At 46.9% G+C, this 22,373-nt stretch overlaps 1 protein-coding gene across 1 annotated transcript; it reads left to right on the top strand.

Moving 5' to 3' along the window:
- The first annotated feature begins 4,640 nt into the window (after positions 1-4,640).
- On the top strand, positions 4,641-21,552 carry LOC125760247 (uncharacterized). The gene is made up of 5 exons (XM_049420077.1): positions 4,641-4,669; positions 8,129-8,371; positions 9,144-9,360; positions 13,139-13,470; positions 21,102-21,552. Exons 1-5 carry the CDS (start codon positions 4,641-4,643, stop codon positions 21,535-21,537), a joined length of 1,257 nt encoding a protein of 418 aa, XP_049276034.1. The 3' UTR covers positions 21,538-21,552.
- The last annotated feature ends 821 nt before the right edge of the window (positions 21,553-22,373 follow it).

The following is a 22,373-nucleotide window of genomic DNA, read 5'->3' as shown; positions in this document are numbered from 1 at the left end:
GGGTGCTTCCCTCAAATTCACAAAAATTATTTTTGGCGTAGTGGGTACTTTGCCAGTGTACTTGAATTAGTAGCCACAATAGAGTGGGTGTGAGCCATTCATAAAGGCAATCATCATCATCATCAGAGTTTATAATAGTGTACTAGAATATTTTCCTAGTGACGCGTCCAGGAGCAGTGACAATACCGGTTGAAGCAAACGCCAGTAGACGCCACTGGTGGCGTTGCTGCGCTTTTTTCTAGTCGCGGAGCCAGTTCGCGCCGGTTTGGGCCGGTTCAGACGCGCTTTGCCGCTGCTTGCCTCGTGCGCGTCCCCTGCGACGCTGCGTTCAACGTCGTAGTTCTTGTGAAAAAAAAATGGTGGATGACTTTTTTTTCTCCGGACGCTTACATGTGGGATGCTTCCATGTAGTACGTCTCGTCGCACGCCGTAAAATGAGGTAAGGAAACGCCGGAATAATCCTGTTTAGCCGCGTTTCTGTAACCGTGAATAAATCACGAAAAGTTTACCACCATCAAATATGCGTCCGTCGAGGCCGTTATTTCATCGTACGCCTTCTGGCATAGCAACGCAGCGTAGACGTTGCTGAGCACTTTTGTGTAGTTTGCGATGAGCATGCGATTTAAATGTTGTGCTAGGTATTGCGCAATAGAAGCAAAACATGCAGAGTTACTCATATGATGGGTTTGTGCAAATGGATGATAAAAAAATGCGAATAGATACTGCTGCAGGCGATGTCCCGAACTGCAATGAATCCGCCGGTCTGCGGCATTTACGCTAGCAGACGACTAGAAAAAGGCGCAGTGGCGGCGCCTGGTGGCGTCTACACAAACGGGCACGCGCGCTCCTTCTCAGACGCGTCACTAGGAAATTATTCTAGTACACTATATTTATAACGGGCTCTAGAAATGCCGCCCTTCCAGCTTTCGCTGTGACTGCTGCGCTTTCCAAGCAGGCCTGGCGTTTTTTTTTCTTTCACGCGAACGCCGCAAAGACGAATTGGACGCTCTAAAATGATATTTTCTGTACTTCACAACGGGACCTTGAAACAGTGATCTAAGGCTTTCGCCGTAAAACATATCGATCTGCAGAACAATGGTGCGCTTGTCCATTCCTTTTGTAAGTGAGACGTACCAGATGGTTTTTGTTCCAAGCGCGATTGCTGTCTCTATGCCAATGCAAATACTAGGAATATTAGAAAATGAAAGTGTCTTTTCTGAATAAAATATATTTGGCTGAGTGCTGGTATTAGGATTTCTTATACAATTGATCAATACATACAAGATTTCTGTCTAGAACTAGAAGCACAAACGAATCTCTGTAAGGAAGATGTTGAACTTTCTTCTCCACGCAGGAGCGCGTGACGTCACTAGAATGAGAAAACGTAATTTGCTGGATCACTTATGAAAATACATTCGAGAGCGGGACAGCGATGGCTTTGGGCGGAGCTTGCATTTATTCTTTTGTTGCAGCTGTCTAAAATGTTAGCGAGGGCTTCTGTCTCTGCAATGTGCAGAAACGAGCCGATTTTAGCGTTCGAATCTCACAGAAGAACAATACCAAAGCGAAAGTGTTCAAACTTCGTCCTATGTTAAAGCCCCCAAAAAGCAATGAAGATTTCAGGCACGCCTCCAAGAATTAAACTGCTGAAATTGGATTATTTTTGTGTATAATTCACGACGCATTAACGAGCCAATGCCAAACATCAAAATATCCCTCCGTTTTATGTCAGAAAAGAGCTGTCAGCCTCCACTAGCTGGCGAAGCAGATAAATGAGATAAATGGTATTTAAGAACGATTCCGCGCCATTAAGATGCAATGTTTGCGAAAGCAGTGGTGCCAATGAAACTGAATGACCTTGAGTGCTGACTAGAAAACTCAACTTCAAATTTTCGGAATCCATGAAACTGAAAGGCAGCACCTAACAAAACTAAACAACTTTGATGACGTCATGAAAGTACTGAAGTTCTAAGACCTCGAAGCAGCCGCCATTTTTCATGTGCCAGCAAGACTTGACAAGGTCTCAATAGCTAATATCAGGTACATGATGCAGGCAGTAAGAGCACCGGCTAGAAAACTGGCAAAATTTTAAAGGAGTCATAAACAACTTTTCCAAATAATCATGCAATGACTTCAGTATCGGCGTTTATTGTCTCATGAATTGATTGCCGCAAGAATTTCTCGAAATCATTAAGTTACAGGAGTTTGTAGCTCCGCTTTTAGCGGTTTCTCTTTTCTCTCGTTCCGACGAGCACACTGGAAGACACTCAAAAGGTATGGCACGGGGGCAAGAAGTAACGTCCGCGCGCCTAATCACCTTCACCGAGCGGGATGAAGCGTGATCGTACTAGCCCGTTTTTATTTTTGTGGGCGAGTGTGGCTCGCTGTGTAATGCGGCGCACTATGGAGTGCGCCGCCGGCACGTGGCGGCACCACGGGGCAAGCACATTTAATCAAAACGCCCCTCTTGATTTATGCCGACTATTGGTCGATAGCATGCCATCTGCTGTTCGATGTCAAACAGCAGGCGCCGGCAGCTCTGAAGAGAGTGAGCACAAGCCTCTGTATGAAAAGACGGCGCCTGAGAACACGGTCGGTGACTTCGTGCTCCGCTTGTAAAATTTTGCCACGCACGACTGCAAGATTTGGCTAAGATGCTCAAAGCAGTGCCTGCTATCCGCCGGATGCATCTTCTCACCAAGCCAGAGGGGTCGTTCATGACCCCTTTAAGGCCGAAAACTGCATTGTGTGTGTGCGCGCTAAAGGATCTAGCTTCAGTCGGTGACAGCCTAAGAATTGTGAAATGGCTCCGTCAATAGTCAGCGACAATCTAAGACCCCACCGACATATACGACCGATTACGTTCGCTCATTTTCGTGATGTCAAACGCTTTTCTAGTGTGCATGACGGTTAGTTTTTGCATTCGCATCTGCGTTTGTGCCACTGGTATTGCGACTGCGCTTCAACATTCAGACAAATTTTATGGCATAAATATTTAGTCGAACATAATGTTTTAATAAACATACGTGTCCCATTCTTGCGCCCACGCTGCTGTCTCAGCGTTCGGCTAAGCATTGTCGGTGTAGACTTATACTTATGGTTACACCGTAAAATAGAGAAAAGCAGGAGCAAAAAATTGGGGGACCCTTAAGCTTCGCCTTTAAGAGTTGAACGCGATAGCGAAATGCGGCCCTTAGTGCGCACTTCAACCACTAAGTGCATACTTAGTAATGTGTATTGTTTCACACACGCACGCACACAGACACACACGCGCGCGCGCGCGAATGGTACAGGTTTTTTACCTAAAGCAAAAGTCGCATGGCCTCCAAGATATACACCACGCGCTCGCCATCTCGGAGGCCATGAAGAGCCTCACAATGCCTCGCAGATGGCAGCACATTATCTAGAGTTTGCTGTTTGCTTGATCAAAGCCTCCGCAAGCCGGCGTTAGCTTGATATGTTTTCCGCTAGGTGGACATAGTTGTCCATTTTTGTTTGAAAGTTCGTGTGTGTTTTTAGCGGCGATGGCTGCATTATCCCGGCCTTTTTCGACGTAGTTTGATGGCCTCCCAAACGCGCCTACAAATCGCCGAATGGGCTCATTTTCGTCGTGACACCTGCCGAACAAAGTGCATTAGGAGACTCCTTCCACTACATGGCATTTATGTTGTGTTTTTTTCCGAAGCAGCTGCAAGTAACATCGTGGCTTTGTGGTAGGACACCTGCTTGCCACGCGAACGGTCCGGGTTCGATCCTCAATGGAACCTAAGATTTTATTTTATTTGGTTCTTTCTCAATTTTTCGGTCACGGACGGTTTTTCGCTCACAACCAACGGTGCCGACGCCGACGGCGGAATTTCTGCGACACGAGCGCTCTAACGCTATCGCGTTAAAAAATTATTCTGGACCGTTGGCGCTATAAACAGCTCCACTAACGTGAAACCTGTAGAGGGATGAAGCATTCAATGTGCGCTGGTGTTTCCCACAGCAAGATTACTGCTAATGTGCAGTGAGAGACAGAAGAAAAATTTGATACAAAGACCCCCAGTCCGCCTTTAGTTAACGTGCACGCTGTGAATCTTTACTCTTCAGCTACGCACAAGAGAAATCTCCCATCGGCACTACATTGCAAGTCAAGATCCAGTGCCTATATATACGGTGTGCCCGGTGAACGGTTGTGCAGCGCGAGCAGTCGGTTTTTTCAATCAAGAAACTCACTAGCAGACGCTGCCTGCGTCGGCGTTGTCTTTCGCGGGCGATGGCACGTTCTCGTTCCTTGCGAGCAGGCAGTTCAGCGTTCATCGCAGAAAAAGCGTTTCCATAGTCAACGCTCGCCGTTCGCTCTCTCTCACCACACGGCGAGCGCTGAGGCGGTGACGCCCTGTCTTGCGTTCTAGCAAATGGACAGAACACGACGATGCCCGCCGACACGCCGAGAACCTAAGGTGCTTTGCCCCTACAACAGCGACCATTTATTTTCCATGTCAATAGCACAGCAAGAACACGTAAGTTGAGATCGATCGACAGATGGCATAGCTCTTTTACAGGGGTGAACGGCAGGTTTACAGTGGTTTAATGGGCGGAACTCGTAATCAATTTATAGGCTATTGCAGAGTACAGCAACAACAGGAAGCTCCACTATGTCGCCAATTGATGGAAGCAAGAAGAGGTCAGTGGGTGCACATGGCAGAGGAACGGCCAGATATCTGTGCGCCGCACAAAGGTTGACTCCACAACAACTGCACTAAACAGGTGTGACTCTCCAGCGTAAGTCTTTCTGTCTACTCCAGAAAGTTGGCGTCCTATCTAAGATGGCTACAGCAAAAAAGCCAATACTGTATAAAGAAGCGCTCGAAATAACAATAAATGTTGCGTTTGTACGTCCTAAAACCACGATTTGATTATGAGAGACGCCACAGAGGAGGGCTCCATAAATATCGACCACCTGGGGTTCCGTAACGTGCACCTAAATCTAAGTACACGGGCCTCTGGCATTTCGCCTCCCTCGAAATGAGGCCGCCGCGGCCGCGATTACATCCCGCGACGTTGGGATAAGCAGTCGAGCACCATAACCACTAGTCCACAGTGGCGGGCCAACAAGAGACAGGAAAGCAATCAACACGAGTCCCTCGTGTTACTTTTTTGTCTCTTGCGGCTAGCTCTTTTAGCACTTCTTTATGTAGCATTAAAGTTGCAACTAGCCCAATAATTTATCATTCTAATCAGAATGTTATGTTATTTTCACGCACAAACTAACTGCTGCCATTGCAACAGAATACGATACTTCCTTGAAATATGTGCACCTAAGTCTCTGTTGGCACTACAGTAAAAGAAAACGATTATATACTTTTTTACTTATAATCTTTCTTCCTTGTTTGATGTCAGAATGCTTCCTAAAACGTGATACGAAGGTGAGCATTAGTCACTCATCCTCAATTCTTATCAGTTTTTCTGCTTGGATCGTACAACACGCCGCAGGAGCCTTGTTCAGTGGCTGTTGAAGTACTACGCTTTTATGTTGGGATTGAAATACTGCGTGCAGTATTTCCTGATTTTTGTGTCACGTGGGTCATTTTGACAGACTGCGTTTAGAAAAAAAAATTGACCGTAATATTCTGTATATTGGTCTTTAATGGCGCTAGACCCTAACGTTTATTTAACTTTGGTTAACTTGGGTAAACGTTTGGTTCACAGGGGGCTGTTTAACCCATGAAATTTTGAATTTCGCGTGTGCATAAATGTACGCACACATACAAACGCAAGCACGAATGTACATAGCTGGTGGTTGCACACTTTATGCAAGTATTTTACTAATATTGAGTTAATCCCCTTTCTTACAATTTTTATAAAAGCACGGGAGTACTGAAATCGGACGAAAATTTTATTACTAACGAAACCAACCTTATGTAACTTAGGAATGCAATTCCTTGGAAGAATTGGTAGTTTATGTCTAAATAGTTACAGCTCAAAAAAAAAAAAACGCGGACAGAAGAGTATGTCGTGTCCTCTCTTCCGTCCGCGTTTTTCTGCGCCGTAACTATTTCGAGCTTATGTAAGACAGTAATTCTTGTGATTTTCACGTTCTCCGGAAATATTCCCGTAGACAGTATAGAATTTGTTATGTCGCAAGATACCTCACAAATCACATTGGCGACTTCTCTAATTGGTAGAGCTTTGATGCCGTCAAAACCAGACGAGCAGATGTTCTTCAACTCACGCATGATGGCGAGGACTTCGGAAAGAGATGTTGGGTAAAGAAACAGTGTACTGGTCAAATTGAATTGTACATACTGGTTTACATTAGTATGATCGTTCGGGTAATCGTATTCCCCGTGCCACAAGATGTCGATTAAATTTGTTGGCGAACTCTTTCTCATCTACAGTCTTATCACCTAGACAGATCTGAGTAAGCATATTAAAATATGTTCTTTTCAGAATATCTCCGACGGTCTGCCAAATTGTTCTTGTGCCAAAGTAGATTTAGGCAATCTTGTCTGTCTAGTATTGATTTCTCGCATTTTTAATGTCCACAGCTAAACGGTTCCTCATTATTTTCTGTTCTTTCCGAACTCCTATATCACTGACGATTAAGAACCTATTGAAAAGTTTAATACGTTTAGAAATGCGTCTTAATAGAGAACTGGTAATCTAGGGCTTCTTGGCTTTCTTGCACTTCGTCACTGGGATCGCACGCTTACGAAGTTCTGTTACTTTATTAAGGAAGGTGTCATAAACGAATTAGGGTCAGAATTTGTTTCTATCGAGTGCTGCTTCCAGTCCACACAAGACACGAATTCACGAAAATATTCAATGCAGTCCTGAGTATTAACCCGCACAGATGCGGTGACATTCGAAGAATCCTTTTAACAAGTCTATGCTTTTGGGACCACGGATAAAAGAGACAAGTGATCGCTTAACTTCATCAGACGCCGCCTATGAAGAACTCTTTGTAAATGCGTCAAACTGAATTATTTCAAGGCACTCGATATTCTAGTTTAACAAAAATAATGCCAGAATACGGTGATTTATGTCTGTAATAGTAAGTAATCTTAATTAAATTGCAATTAAATATCTGTCATCAGCTCATTCATGCTCTGTTTTTGCATAAATAGAATTTGAATTTGAATAGATGTCTTATTTCGCTACGGTGTAGTGAATGATACAGAGAGCACGCTAACACAACAATCGACGTGTTGGTGAACATGAAAGGCTTCCCTTATTCCACATGCGCGTTGCTCTGTACAGCGTCCTAAAAACATGTATACTTTTGAAGAAATTGCGCACGGCCAATTTTTTTACAGTGATCAGTCAAATGACTAGAAACTTAGCCCTGGAGCTAGTATGCGTGCTCCGTTATACGTCAGCCTGTTTGCCCAATATAAAAGCGCCCACATACAAGCAATATCTTGTACGCAATAGCATACGCGCATTTGACAAAACATCCATATCCGTCCATTCTTTTTTTCGCCACACGAGTTTTCATTTCAGAGAGAGACAGCGAAAGTTAGAGAAAAGACAGGGAGGTTAATCAGGGTAAGTCTCCGGTTGGCGACCCTGTACTGGGAAAAGAGAAAGGAGGTGCGAAAGAATGAAAGAAAAGGGGGAGTCTGTACCTACACTACAAAGCCATGTGAGCAGCGCTGTCTAACAACGCCCTCGTAGCAGCTCCCGTCGATGTCCGGGTGGGCCAGTGTCCTAGAATTTTGCTTTCTGTCAGAGGGCGAAGGTCCAGCTGACCTACGGCCCCTCTTTTGGCGTTAAACCGGTTGCACTCGCCGAGAAGGTGCACGATGGTTTCGCTGTACCAGCGGAGTTCACACAATGGGCTATCAGCCACTCCAATAGTGTACGAATATGCGTTTGAGAATGCCACTCCAAGCAAGAGGCAGACCGGAAGGGTAGAATCACGTCGTGTTACTTGGGGTGGGATACGTGATTGAAGATCGGGGTCCAATGTATGCAGGCGTGGTAAATTTCCCAGGTCCTACGTTAAATGTGTGACGAGTGGGGGACATTTTTGACTGAAAGCCGAATTTGGAGAGAGACGAAGACGAAAGTGCGTGTGTGGTGCGCGCCGGCGCCGCTCGTGAGGGAGCGCGAGGAGCAGAATTTTGGAACGCTCGGGCAGCAAGTCGGGCCGAAGCAGTCGGTGCAGCAGTGGCAGAACGAGGGTTCGTGGCGGCTACCGGCCCGTTGCGGCGCTCAACCTGTCACGGGTGGACTCGGACGACGAGCTACGCGAGGCGACGACGGTGCTTGCGGTCGCGGTCGAGACCTGCGGGCGTGTGGGCGGTTACGCGGAGCGCCGAGCCAGGAAAGCTGAGCAGTGCTGGGCCGGACTACCGGTATTCTCGGACGTGGCCGAGCACGGGTCTGTCCATCCACGACGCAGCGAAGCGGCCGTCCCAACGACTGCCGTGGTGGGTCATCAACCCCGCGGCGTCCGACCCCATGAGACACGGCGACACGTCGGACCATCTCGACGACAGCGACGTGTGAGTGGGTCACGTCGAGTGGTGCGCGGACTAGATGCGCTGTGTCAGGGCCGCGAGAACCGTGTAGCGTATGTACTAGAACGCTAGAGACGGTTGTACCGGCAGATGTTTTGAGTTTATGTATCTAGTTAGACCATTCGTGTATTTATGTCCATGTGTATGAACGTCCTGTCTTTGTCTGTGACCCATCCCTTGTCGGTTGAGCGCCTGGGCCCACACTAACATCTCACAAATGTGCTAGCGCACGAGGCCGTTTCGCTTGCGTGAGGCCTTGATAGCGGAATGGCGACACTGCTGACGCCATCGTGGACAGATCGGCAGCTGCGCCCGCTTGATGATTGCCCTGAATGCCGCAGCGACTTGGTAACCACTGTAATGTTATATTGTGTCCTTTCCCTATGGCTTCACAGGTGAACGTGCCTGATTTCTGCAAATAGCTGTTTATGCGAATCGTGACGTAAAGCCGAAAGTAAACTTTGCAGGGCTGCTTTTGAAATAACAGAGGATAGACCTACGAATTAGGTGGTTATTCTGTGACAAACTGAAGAGCTGCGCGAGGGCTACCAGTTCAGCAGCTGTAGTTGATGTTGCGTAGTACACTTTGAGTTGTATTTTGACAGATCTGGCCAGAATTATTCAATTTAAAAGTCAAATAAACAACATATGCCAATTCTCTCTCAGTTCTGCAGATTCGGAGCCTCTGTTTTTGACGCCGCTAATTGAGCAGAACAAATGCCATGAAGCAAGGGCCAGAAGCCGAGTGGACCTTTTCGCAAAAAAGGCAAAGGCCACGGCTCACTCTGGCTTCATCACTGTGAACAAGACGACCGGGAGCAACCTGTTCTTCCTCTACGTACAGGCGCAGGTAAATATCTGCACTCATAGAGACCTTTTTTTTTCTTTTTTTCTTCGAAAGCCTGCCCTTGGGCACAGTAACTCGTGATATCAAAAATACACATGCAAATTTGCTTCATGTATAAAGCCTAACAGTGAACGGTGAAACGGTCCATGAATCCAGCGGTCGAGGTCGGGCGATCGGCCAGGCATGAGGCCTGCTGCTCGGAGGTGGCGAAAAAAAAGCTTAAATGCAGGCCTGTAGCATTACACAGCAAGTGTGTCGCAATCACATCACGTACTGGGGCGTCACAAAATGGGCACGACGTACCATATGGGCTGCAGTACTGTTGCGCCCAGAGTGGTCACAGATGGGGTAAGCGTAACCCCGGCACGACGCCTCTGCAATGTAATCTCATCTCGGGGGGCGGGGGAGGGGGGGGGGGGGGGCACGAGGGAGGCATGACCCAGACGGAGGTATAAGAGTTCGTGTAGTACGTTGGCGGCTTTCATAGCACACCCAGCATACGGACACCGCGCAACAAAATGGCGAAATGAAACTTCATCTGATAGCTGGGGCACTGGTCTGCAAGACCACGAACTTGAGGGCTCTAAAAGGACATCCGCATGCATGGTATTGCCGTGCGCGCATATTTTCTTTTATTTTAATCTGATCAAGCTTCACCCACAAGATCTTGTTACCACCACTCGTCGCATGCCGTGCCGCAATAATTGCGAACATCGCGATTGTTTCAGACTGTTCTGTTAAGATTACGCGCAGGACACTAGTAACGGAGTTTCTTCTAAAGCTAACGCGAGCACTAGCGATAACGCCGGAAGACTCGATAACGCATCTATAAACGCGGACGCATTTCACAGACGATGTACGCTCAATGTCCGTACTTGCCGCTGTCATCCACTCTCCAAAATGTAGTGGTACTTGCTAACGTTGAGGTAGTAAGCACTTGTCACAACATTACTACCTATGTAGTAAGTGGAAGTAGTAACTGCCAAGTTAGTAAACTTACTGCAACGACATTTACTCCTTACATTTACTACATACAGGGAAGTAGTAATACAAAGTAAATTTACAACCCTGACCAGCCCAGATAAAGTGAGATGGTACCGTCTCTTGATGTGATTACCCTGGTAAATGCACACCACAATTACATACTCAGATAATGCATACGAACACCCATGCAGGCAAACACAGAATATCAAGGCTTCTACGCGACTTAGCAACAGCAACTCAAAGGATATACAGTGAAACCTCGGTGATACGAATCTCCCGGGACCACCAAAAATATTTGTATCATCCGAAATTCGTATCACCAGAAAGCATGGAAAATTAGCATGCGACAAAATAAAACTGGCGTGCATTTTCAATTACTGGTTTTCAGGGCCGCAGCAACCTCAGGAAGAACCCTGAATGATTGTCAGTTAAGTTTTTAGATGTCGGCAATCATACCAGCCCTCGTAAATATACGGACCGTACGCGCGTATTTAATTAATGAACAATGTGCGTTGTGACCCGCGACAGCAGTAGCCCCTTCCAAATTTTAGTCTGCTTTTTTGCGAGACACTGGAGTCCTGCAGCGAAAGTAACAAAAAAGCGCTTTGACGCGATGGGTCAAGGCCACCAAATTACGGAACCACGGTCCTGTGTTATGATTTTGCTATCGCGGAGGTGTTGGGGATGATTTTTGGGATATTTACGGCCGTGCCCGCACAAGTGAGACCTCAACGGTTGCGCATGTTGACGTTGTGAGGCCTGACTCCTCCGCTAAGACCGCCCTCGCCTTCTTTCGGTCCTCGTCCACCTTTCATAGGATGTCTGATGCACGAGGCAGGCATGTGTAAACACAGTCGACAGCAGCCCGAGTCGACGTGTTAGAAAAATAAAGCGTGGCGCTAATGTCCTCTGTAATCTAAACGTGAAGGCACACGGAGGCACATAAGAGCCTCGAAGATTCGCGCACGCAATCTCGGAGGCTGTGACGCGTCTTTGAAGGTTTATTCTGACCGTAAGAAAAGTGTTTTTCTTGCACCGTGGTTCTGACGATTTGGCGGTGCGGCGCGCATGCCAACGCTTGCGTTCCCGCGCTCACACGTGCTTGGCGCGTCTTCCGCGACAGCACAGGCAGCACCTCTTCGTACCTGGGCGGTAGCGTACGTTCGTATCAAACGTCGCTGTGTGAAAATCGGTTCACAACAACCGTACTCCATTACATTACAGGCCAATGGGCCTTGGCCGGGACCAACGAAATATTCGTATCACCCCGAAATTCGTATAAGCAGTGATCGTATCACCGAGGTTTCACTGCATATAGCCCTACTTTAGGGTAGCGCACGTTGTACAAGTGAGCTAACCATGAACTCAGACTTGCATTTATGTTCTGGACCCAGATTTTATACCTCACTACAGGCATATACGTGTCTCATGACGTAGCATAAAACTTATTCCAACATATTTAACAAAACTATTGTTTGGCTAAATTTTTCAAAGCACTGTCATATTTACAGCATAATATGGCGCAGCTGATAGGGGTAGTAACGTTTAGTAACTCCGCACGTGTGCAACTAGTAACCTCTCTTATCCCTGTCACGCTAGGTAGTAACGATATTATTTGCTGTATCTAAAAAAAAGTTGGCGAAAGGTAGTAGACTTGTCAAGGGCGTAGTAAATGCTGCAGTCACTACCTTTTTTAAGAGTGTTGTACATGGAGTTTTGCTTGTACTTTGAGCCTTTTTACTGTGCACAAGTTCGGACAATGAAGCGTTTCATCTTTACCGACTGCGTCTTGCTTTCTTCACCGTCACAACCACGTGACAATATCACCATTTTGGGCGTTGCTCTCTTTTTTCTCGACTTGTAATACAAAGCATCCGCTCGTTTATCCAAAACGGAGCTATACATTCAGTAACATTCCTCGGTCAGACACCGCACATGCGCATCCACATGTTCTGCGGTAACACCTGCCGCATCCTGCAAGTCACGCGTGCATAGCTTTCATTCTTGAGCAGGAAAGCTCTTGGCCAGCGGCTGTGATAAACATGACGTGCGATCGAATTTATTCAAACTCTTCCGACCGCCGCGCCGAATAGACATTTAAACGTTGATAACCGTACCGTCGCTGTCACGTGTTATCACACAATCCCCGCTGTGGCTTCCGTGTCATCAGTTGAGCCCATGCTTCAGCTCTTGTATGTTGAAATGTATCCACATTTTCATCTTGCACGCGAGAGTTTGCATTTGCTCTATATACCTGTATATATTATATGCCCATGTATTCGCCACTGTTCAAAAATAACTTGATGCACACACTGCTAAAATCAACGAATAACAATTGCAGTATGCGTAAATAAACAAATATTTTTTTACTCGATGCGTGTGCAAGCATTCAGACTTATGGGTGTTCATGGTATTGATTGATTGATTGATTGATTGATTGATTGATTGATTGATTGATTGATTGATTGATTGATTGATTGATTGATTGATTGATTGATTGATTGATTGATCGATTTATACTCACGTCCTCTTTCTTGGCAATGACTCTCATAAATGATCGTCTCTCCTTCGTCTTCTATTTCCACTGGCGCTGCGTAACTGGTCAAAAATAACTATTGCCGGACTCCCTGTACGCTTATAAGTTCCATCTATCCACCTGGTTTTATTTGTCACTTACAAAACTCTCTCACTAGGCCCAACACCGCAATTGTAAGAAGAAAAACATGATATAACGCAACCAGTTCCACATATCAAATTACGTTACATTTCTTTAACTTACGAAGAGCATATCTTTCAGCAAAACCCTTCGACCGCGCCACTGATGCTATGGACGCAAGGTGGTCCGGGTCTCTCCTCCCTGTTTGGGCAGTTCCTCGAGATCGGACCCCTAGCCATCGACGCCGACGGAAAGCTGCACAAGCGGCTACACACTGTACAGAAAGACGCGAGCGTCATCTACCTCGACGTGCCCGTCGAAGCCGGCTACAGTTTTACGAAGGACCCCTCATGGCTACGCACAAAGTCTCGAAGACATCAGCGCCGCGGTCGTGGAATTCCTGAGGCAGTTCTTGGTGCTGTTCCCGCAATACAAGGAGCGGGATTTCTACGTCGCCGGAGAGTCTTACGGAGGTGGGAATTCGCTTCGATTATCACGCTTGTGTGTACATGTGTGTTTTCTCTCTCTCTCTGTCTATCTAGCTCTATTGCCAGCAGAAGCTGCTCTAGGGCTAGGCGCGACGACAGATGAGTGTCCGGGTCGCATGTCACGCTCCGGTTCCCAGATACATCCATAGATGGCGTAACTGCTTCGGCCGCGGACCAAGCGGTAGCCACACAGTGAAACGGGGAAGGGTGGCTCGAGCGTTAACAAGGCCTAAAGTCGCTCTAGCAGGGGCTGATGTGGCAGCAACTGCCGCGGATACTTTCCCATGAACCTCTATTCTACAAATAACGTAATCACGGACACCCACACAAAATCACAAAACATCACAAAAAAATCACAGAAAATCACAAAAAATCACAAGGGAAGCACTTAATAACCGCAACTCTACTGTTTCTGCAGACATAGGCGTGTGCGCAGGGTTCCCCTTCAAGGGGGGGGGGGGGAGAATGTTGATCGCAGCGCCCCCCCCCCTCCCTTTCAATAATAGTCAATGTATGGGGCAGACATTACGCAGACTTTACGACTCGGGAAAGCGGCCGGCCCCCTGACCAGCTCTCCCCGCCCGCCTCCGCGCATGCCTATGTCTGCAGATTTCACACGGGGTGAAACTGGTGTATGTTTTAAATGCGCAGGATTTCCAGCGATCCAAAGGCACTTTAAGCGTTTCTATTTGCGCATCTATCGATCTAGCCGCCCTCGTCTGGGGGCTCTCGTGATCGCCTCCTTAACTTGGTGTAGACCGAAATTGGTATGGGAGAGTAAGAGGGTTTCACGAATACGACTGTCTGCTCATGCCATGAATAACATGAAAATCCTGTTGCGTACTTCGTCAAACCCTTTCCTCCAGACACGTGTGGCACATACCCGTTTACCACGGGCCGCTGTGTACGGGTATGCGCCACAGGTGATTGACAGTTTATATCTACCCAGGAACGGCGAGAATAGACAGTGGTAATTTAATTGCGAGAGCGTTAGGAAAACCGACGTCGGCATCGTTGACCCGACGAATGCAAATAATAAAAATCAGGATCCCAGCAGGAATCGAACCCAAGTATTCTTCGTGGCAGTCAGGTACTCTACCACAGAGCCACGCCAGGTCTTGGAACTTCTTTGGAAAAAGACCCTATCCAGGCGTAATGTCGGTGCGACGTAAATTGCGGTTGCAGTGCTGGCTATCTAATTTTATACTAAAGCAATAAACATCTACATATGTACTCCTATGACACAGGCGTCATATCAGATTAGCGTCTGTGGTTCCAGAGTTGGCGCCGCTTTTATAGCACTTTGGGAAACCTTACACTTGTATTCCTGTGATTCGGCAACTATATTCAAGCGTTGCTCGAACCCGGAGGAATAAGCTAACGAAAGTTACGTATGATATTCACATCGCAGGAGGATCGAAAGGTGGGCCAGTTGGTAATTCATTTTCTTCGTTCAGCGAACTGGGAGCGCAGAAAAAAAACACAAAGGACGAAGCGAGGAATCGTCTTATGTGGTTCCTCGCTTCGTCCTTCGTGTTTTCTTCTGCGCTCTCAGTTCGCTGAACGAAGAAAAGATATTCACATCATCGCATCGTAAAGTGCACTTCGTTTCGATAATACTTACTTCTGTATTCTAACGTGAGTGCTGACGTTACGTATGACCACATGTAACCACTTGAAACGCCAGTGTAGTCGACGTGACTGGTAATGCCACTATGTGCACGCAAATACTACATTACAAAAACGCGTCGATCCACCTCGTAACGCTTGGCTCAAAGCAAAAAAAAAAAAAAAATAATGCAGCACAGACAAATTATTCACCGACTGCTTCGCATAAAACCGATTCCCACAAGGCGCGGGATCTGCCGAACTTTTTCATTTCTTCCCTTTCTTACCTATTTGTATCACATTGCGTCCTTCCATTGCGGTGCTGCAAATTAGATAATCTTCCAGTTAAAATCCCTGCCTTCCGCATTTCAAATCCACGATGTGAAAGTGACACACTTGCTGCGCACTTGCCCAGGTCTGCAATTAGGCCATCTTCTTCACATCCATGCAACAGGCCTCAGGACTGGCCGACCGTGCACCCGACCTTATCGCTAGATTAACGGACCATATACCATCGTTCACTGCTAGACTTTTTGCACCGAATAATGTCGGTTCGTGTACATCTGACACCATATTTTGCTACACCTAAGGGCAAACTATGTCAAAAAAGTAATTTCTCATTTTGCACTTGGGGGTTGTATATTCCCACAGTCAGATTCCCTATTCATTCATACTTTTGGAGAATTGAGCTCGCTCTTGAAAACGAAAGGCTCTTTTGCTTATCGTACCATGCCCCACTTCGCTGACCACCTGCGCTGCTGTTCTTGCTCTTTTATCGAGTGGCTCAGCGTAGGATACTGGCGCATATCATAAAGCGAATGCAGAATAACAGGCTCGAGTATCTTAGGTCCCCCGATATAAGGCTTACTAACGACTCAGCGTTTTGTCCCGACACGTGGTTAAGCCGTAATCTTGAACTCACGAATGCACGCAGCCCTTCTTATATACTTGTTCGAAGGGTGCTGTCTTTGTCCCGTGTGTCACATCTTCGTAGATATGACTCGCTGAACCTGTTTTTAATAAAAGCTGCATGTACAACGCGGCTCGCAACTAGTCGAGTGTTTAGACTGACTAGTTAGCAGCCGTTTTTCGCCCAAGGCAACGTCGTGTGTTAAAATTTACGTCGTCCTCCATGCTTGGTTTGTTATCGGTTACGATATGGGACGAGGAAGCGTTTTTTTATCCAACATATTTTGTAAATATTTACTGACGCAGATTCAAACTGATTCGACTCGGTTATGAAAATGATTAACTCATCAAAGTTAGCGCGGGCAAGTCTACAGACATACGACCACTACTTGACCGACGCAGCAGAATGCATTCACTACAAGCGAAGAACAGTTTAAAGAGCATTAGATAGTGCTGCTGCGATAGGGCGTGCACATAGAAGGCGAAGTCTATGAACAGAACAGGAAAAAAACGCCAGGCCCGCGCAACACCCAGCACAGTCACAGCGAAATTCTTTTCGGGCGACTATATACTACAAGTACAGTCGCAAGGTACTCACTACACCATAAATCATCAAAATTTTGCGAAGCAGCCACTATGCTGTTATTCATCACACTGCGGAGAAGCGAGGTACCCGCTACACATATGTATACGGCATTATGCGCACTTTGTTGATGCTGTGGCTGATTACGATGAATTATGGCTCACCGCTTTGTACTGCGTGGGAGGCTTTATATGACCTCCCACTCGTTAAGCAATTCCCATTGTGTGATGTCTCGTTGTTATTTACTTCCTCTACCACGCTATATTGTATCTGCTAACGCGATTCCTTGCCCTACATGACGTCTGTATAGGGTCTTTTGCAATGGAATTTCAAGCCCTGGCGTTGCTATTTAATAGAATACTCAATTGCCACGCAGAGGGCCTGGGTTCCAATTCCGCTCGCTCCTAGATATTCTTTTTTTCCCGATTGTGCACGCAGGGGTGGAAGCGGGCTTGAGTGTTTTAGAGCAGCTCAGGGAGCAGGAATAATGCTGTTTTGAAGCAGCTTTGGGGCACCAAAATGTGTGTTTTGGAGCAATGCAAGTTAGTTTTGGAGCAGAATTGTAGGGTCAAACATCATTGTTGTTTAATTTTTTTTATTTCTTGTAAACACAAGAAATTCCAACGATTTTATAAAACATTCAATACTGATGAACGAACCACACTTAACACAAATGATGTACATATACACACGCGCGCGTACGTGTTATCATTAAAACATCACAGCTGTGATAGAGCAATGACTCAGGAAAACGAGATAAGCGATGTTTTGAATAGCTACACTTGAATAGACTAACAAATTAAAAACGTTCATGGTAATGAACGTTTTTCATCAGCGGCGTTTTCGCACCACGTTTGCCGGGTTGCCAGATTTTCGTCAAAAGCCTACGCCGGCTTCAAAAGGTTCCTTCGAAATGCGCGGAGGTCAGCGCCGTCTGGAAGCATTGGAAGAAACCAAACAAAACACGCGTCTGCACCCTAAACTCCGCTTGTCGGACGAGCGGGCGACGCGCCGCGCGAGGCGTTTTCTTTTCTAGTTCGAGTAGGAAGACGCGGCGGCGCGATTTTGAGATAGCGTTCGTCAAAATGACGCGCGCGACCCTCCGACCACGCGTCAGTCGCGCATGAAATCAAGCCATTCGGGACGCAACGGCGCGATTTCGCGAAGGCGTTCGTCAAAAAACACGCGCGTCCCTCCAAACACGCGTAAATCGCAGCCGAAAATTGCGCCATGCGGTTCCACCTTTGGTCTTCAAGTTCCCTTCCAAGATTTGTCAATTATTGGTGTCGGTTATATGCACGCAAATATGGTACTTGAGGTGCGATGATACTAGATGTCGCAAGCGCACAATTTGTATCCCGTGGTTCTGTTTTCGTACTATACCTCACTTCGTCTTTTGAGTAATAAACGTTCCAAGTGTCTATCTTGTTCTTTTTTGTCTATTTCTTCACTCGCCACCGGATATACCAAACCACACACAGCAACGGCGGCGAGCGGCATGTCATGTTGTGCTGCGGATGGTATACGAGCTACAGCGTGCTCGACCACGAGCCGAGCGCAGGTTCTGACGAGCCAAAATCGAACAGCGCAACCGATCTCACTGGCGAGACTAAGCACGTCGCTGCACGAGCGCGTTTACATGCTGCATTTATAACGTCTAAGGGCTTGTGTGTAATGCAAAAAATTCTGCACATGGAGAGGCACGCTCTAACTAAAAAAAAAAAATTGGCCGCGTATCTGCGTGCTTCGCTGCAAATGTCGTCTAAAGACGATAGAAGAGGCGCTGCGTGAGATATGGACGCCATCTCGCAATACGTCGGGAAACATGAGTGCTGCGTTGCGGGCTGGTAGTCTCGGTGCAGCAGCAGGCGAAGACCGGCGGTGACCAACGCGACCGGCGGGGACGCCAGCCAGCCCGAACACGCGGTTTGGCGCGAAGCGCTGAAGCAGAAGAAATGTCCGCACTCAACGAGTACTCTCCACACACTCTTTTATTTACACGTCGCCTGGGTAAAAGAGGAATGCCAGAGCGGCGCCCCATGGCATTCGTACAGTGCAATACAGAACCGAAACCGAAACACAACAATGCGCTCGTGCAGAGGGCACGGAGGAAGGCAAGTTTAAGCGCAGTCGCATTTTCAACGCAGCTCAAGAAACTAGGGTCTTTAGAATTACGTATATATGCATTTTCTATTAAAGGAACACACTGCCTAATACTTACCTAGTGATGTTGCGCCTCAGATATGCGTAATGTTTGTTTTTTGATCGACAATGTACACAAGTATGAACCTAGTCAGCCGTTCAAGATGGCTGGCCCTTGGGCAAGTGGTTCAACTTTGGCCGAGTGGCTGAATCGAGTGACGTGCCGACAAACAGAAAGACAGACAGACAGACCAAAATTTCTCCGTTTAAGTATGCCAAGAAAGACTATCGTCTTTAAAAATGAGTTTCGGAAATGGTCAAACCGACTTACATAAACCGAAGCCCTGTGAGTGGTTTCGCGGTCGGTAGTGGCTTCATTGACCACAAACGGATAAAACAAACTTTTCTTTATCATGCAGACTTATGACTAGGCCGGACTTTTAAGCATCAAAAAAGCTCGTTTTAGGCGCCAAAAATAGGCAGGCAAAACAAAGTTTTAGGCCGCCAATATCGTAAATATAGGCACAATAAATTTCCACATAAGCGCAAATAATTTCAAACGAAGACGTGCATGACCTCTATCTACGACAGGAAAACAAAAATGTTATTAAGATGGCTCAAGAGCGCCAACAGTTGAACATAGCCGTGCAGTTGTGCTTTTCCCCGCACGGTTAGCAGAACACGGTCTCTCTCGTATTCTGCACGGTGAGTCAAGTGTCCATTGTCGAATCAACACACTCCTGGGTGTCTTTTCGGCATGACTGAGAAGGGCAGAGCATGAGCAGATAGCCAGATCGCTAACATAACAAAAGGGAGAGATTCCTCCTATTGGCCGGGTCGAATCGCGTAGAGCCAATTTCTCCCCAGGCAGTGAACCACTGCCGTAACCAGGCGGGGGAGGGGAGGGGAGTTAGTCGCTACCCCCCACCCGCCGTTTCGAAACATTTCAGTTTTGCATGCGTATATATACACGCACACATACAAACGCACGCACGAACATACATAAAGAGTGGCTGAACCCTCTCAGAAAAAAATTTCTGGCAGCGCTACTGCAGTGAACACCTGAAAAAGTAAATAACCAACAAAGCAAAAGCCGCGTGCGCATCACATTTTTCTTTCTTTCTTTTTTCTCTTCACTCTTCTTTCCGCTGAAGGCTCTCCGCGGTTTCGCATTCGCCAAGCACTCGCGCCATGTCAGCGCGGCGGCGAACGCGCCGGCGTGTCCCATTCCACTGCTGCTAGCGGTTGTTTCCGGGAGTTGGTTCAACTAGAGGACTAGGTTGAACCCCGTAGTTCCGAACGGTCAACCTAGCGCGGTAACATGAATTAACGGTCTCAAACTGCACCAGGGAGCGAAACTTGAGGCTAAATGGTGTTCATTTAAGCGGCAATTTCGAAAATAGGCATTTATAGGCATTTGGAAACATTTAGGCACAAACGCCAAAAATAGGCATTTATAGGCGCTATAAAAACACTACAAAAGCCCTTCTTAACCTCTAATTCATGCTCATCTATCAAGATGGCGCGATAGGAGCGCAAGGAACACAATAGGCATTTGCCTAAAATCTGGTCTCTACTTATGACACAAAATCCACATTACACACTCAGCTATACAGTGGTTTCCTTAATGCAAAGTTTCTAAATAATGGTCGCGCGTTTAAGTCCGCGGCAGCTGCTCGCACTATCCTCATGGCTTCACATCAAAGTTAAATATTCGCAGTAAATAGAAAACGCACTTTTATTCATGTTGGCAATCTCAGGCCACGATGACAGCAACCACCTCGTGTGCGCAACGCGCCAAAAAACTCCGTTGCCGCCGGCGTCACAACCGAAATATGGCCGCACAACTCACTTTCTTGTAGCTAGCTCCTATACAGGCTCGCTAGCTTTTTTGCGCCTTCGACAACGTCACGAGAGAGCGCCAAGTGATGTCATGATTATATAAGCTCGCATAGGCGCGCCATGACACGGATGACAGCGGCACATGAAGGCACAAAACATAGCCTCGGTGATCGGTTCCCGCAGCGCACTGGAGCCCATCGCGGAGGCCGTGCACCAAAGACCGCTTGGGAGCAGTTTCGGCGCAGTAATGCGTTTTGGAGCAGGATGGCGCAGCAGAAGCGGATTGGCGCAGCGTGGCGCAAATAGCGCAGCACTTCCACTTCTGGCACGATAGCGGTTACGGACACCAGCGGCAGCGGCGGACAGCTACGCCACAAAGTCGGCTGTTGTGATCTAACTGCTTTCGCTGTTAAACAGGTTATTGAACAGGCGAAAAACAGGTTATTGAAGGAGCTTTTGTAGACATGAGCTAAGTACGAGGGACAACTCATGTGCATTGAAAACTTACAAATTCCTTAATCATTCTTTACAGCAAGATACGGCATCGGAATCGCATACCACCTGCTCACCGCGCAAGTCAAACGGTTGCCACTGAACTTCCGAGGAGCCGTCGCGGGAGTCGGATTCCTCGGACCAATCTTGGAGATAACAGATTCGAGCGAATTCCTCTACCAATCGTCGATGGTCACCCAGGAAGGTCGCGATATATTCGCGAAAGAATTCGAAAAAATGAAGAGCCTCTTCGCCGAGGGCAAGCAACTCGATGCCATGACGATCTTGCTGCGTACCATCTTCACCGACGACAAGAGACCCACCTTGTTTCAAAATCTCACCCTCTACCACAGCCAGGCGAGTGCGTTGTACTCCGAAGAGCCCGCGAACATGCGCAAGTACTACGAATACGCGAACACGAAAATGTTCAGGGAAGCAATACACGTAGGGCACGATGTCCAGTTTCAACGGCATAACCGAGTTCTGCTCACCAGCCTGGTTCTTGACTACATCAGAGACATGCTTTACACCGGGCAAGTCGACACGCTGTTTCCTTCGAACAGACTGCGAGCCTACTTCCGCAGCTTGAACTGGACTCGTGCTTCGGAATACCGAAGTGCACCTCGACACGTGTGGAGTGCGAATGGTGGTTCGGATGGCATAAGTGGTTATGTAGTTCGGGTTCCCAACTTTACCGAGGCAGTGATACTCGGAGCGGGGCACTACGCTGCCGTGGATAAATCGAAAGAGGTCAATTACCTTTTGAAGAACTTTATAAGTTCAAGTTCCGCCTTGTGATGTGCACGATGTAGTAAAACGTTGACGTACTATGTGATATCATGCAGATGAGGTTACGTCTTTTGCACGAATGAATGCAAGTACGCCTTCTAGCGGAATGGCATTCCAAACTTTAGAGTGTGATCAACGGGAGATGGAATGAGGTCTGCAGGGACAAGATGTGCTTTAGCACAGGATTTCTAAATATAAATGTACATCGCAGACAAAGCGGGCTACTTTTTAAATGCGAAGCATTTCTTAGCGAACCTTTGGCATTTTTAGCGTTTCTATCTATCTATCTATCTATCTATCTATCTATCTATCTATCTATCTATCTATCTATCTGTCTATCTATCTATCTATCTATCTATCTATCTATCTATCTATCTATCTATCTATCTATCTATCTATCTATCTATCTATCTATCTAATCTATCTAATCTATCTATCTATCTATCTATCTATCTATCTAGCCGCCTACGCCTGGGTGCTCTCACGATCGCCCCCTTAACTTGGTGTAGACCGAAATTGGCAT

This window comes from Rhipicephalus sanguineus, chromosome 10 (assembly GCF_013339695.2).
Source record: "Rhipicephalus sanguineus isolate Rsan-2018 chromosome 10, BIME_Rsan_1.4, whole genome shotgun sequence".
NCBI classification, from domain to species: domain Eukaryota; kingdom Metazoa; phylum Arthropoda; class Arachnida; order Ixodida; family Ixodidae; genus Rhipicephalus; species Rhipicephalus sanguineus.
The sequence above is the reverse complement of the archived record's forward strand: the minus strand, read 5'-3'. Positions and strand labels throughout refer to the sequence as shown.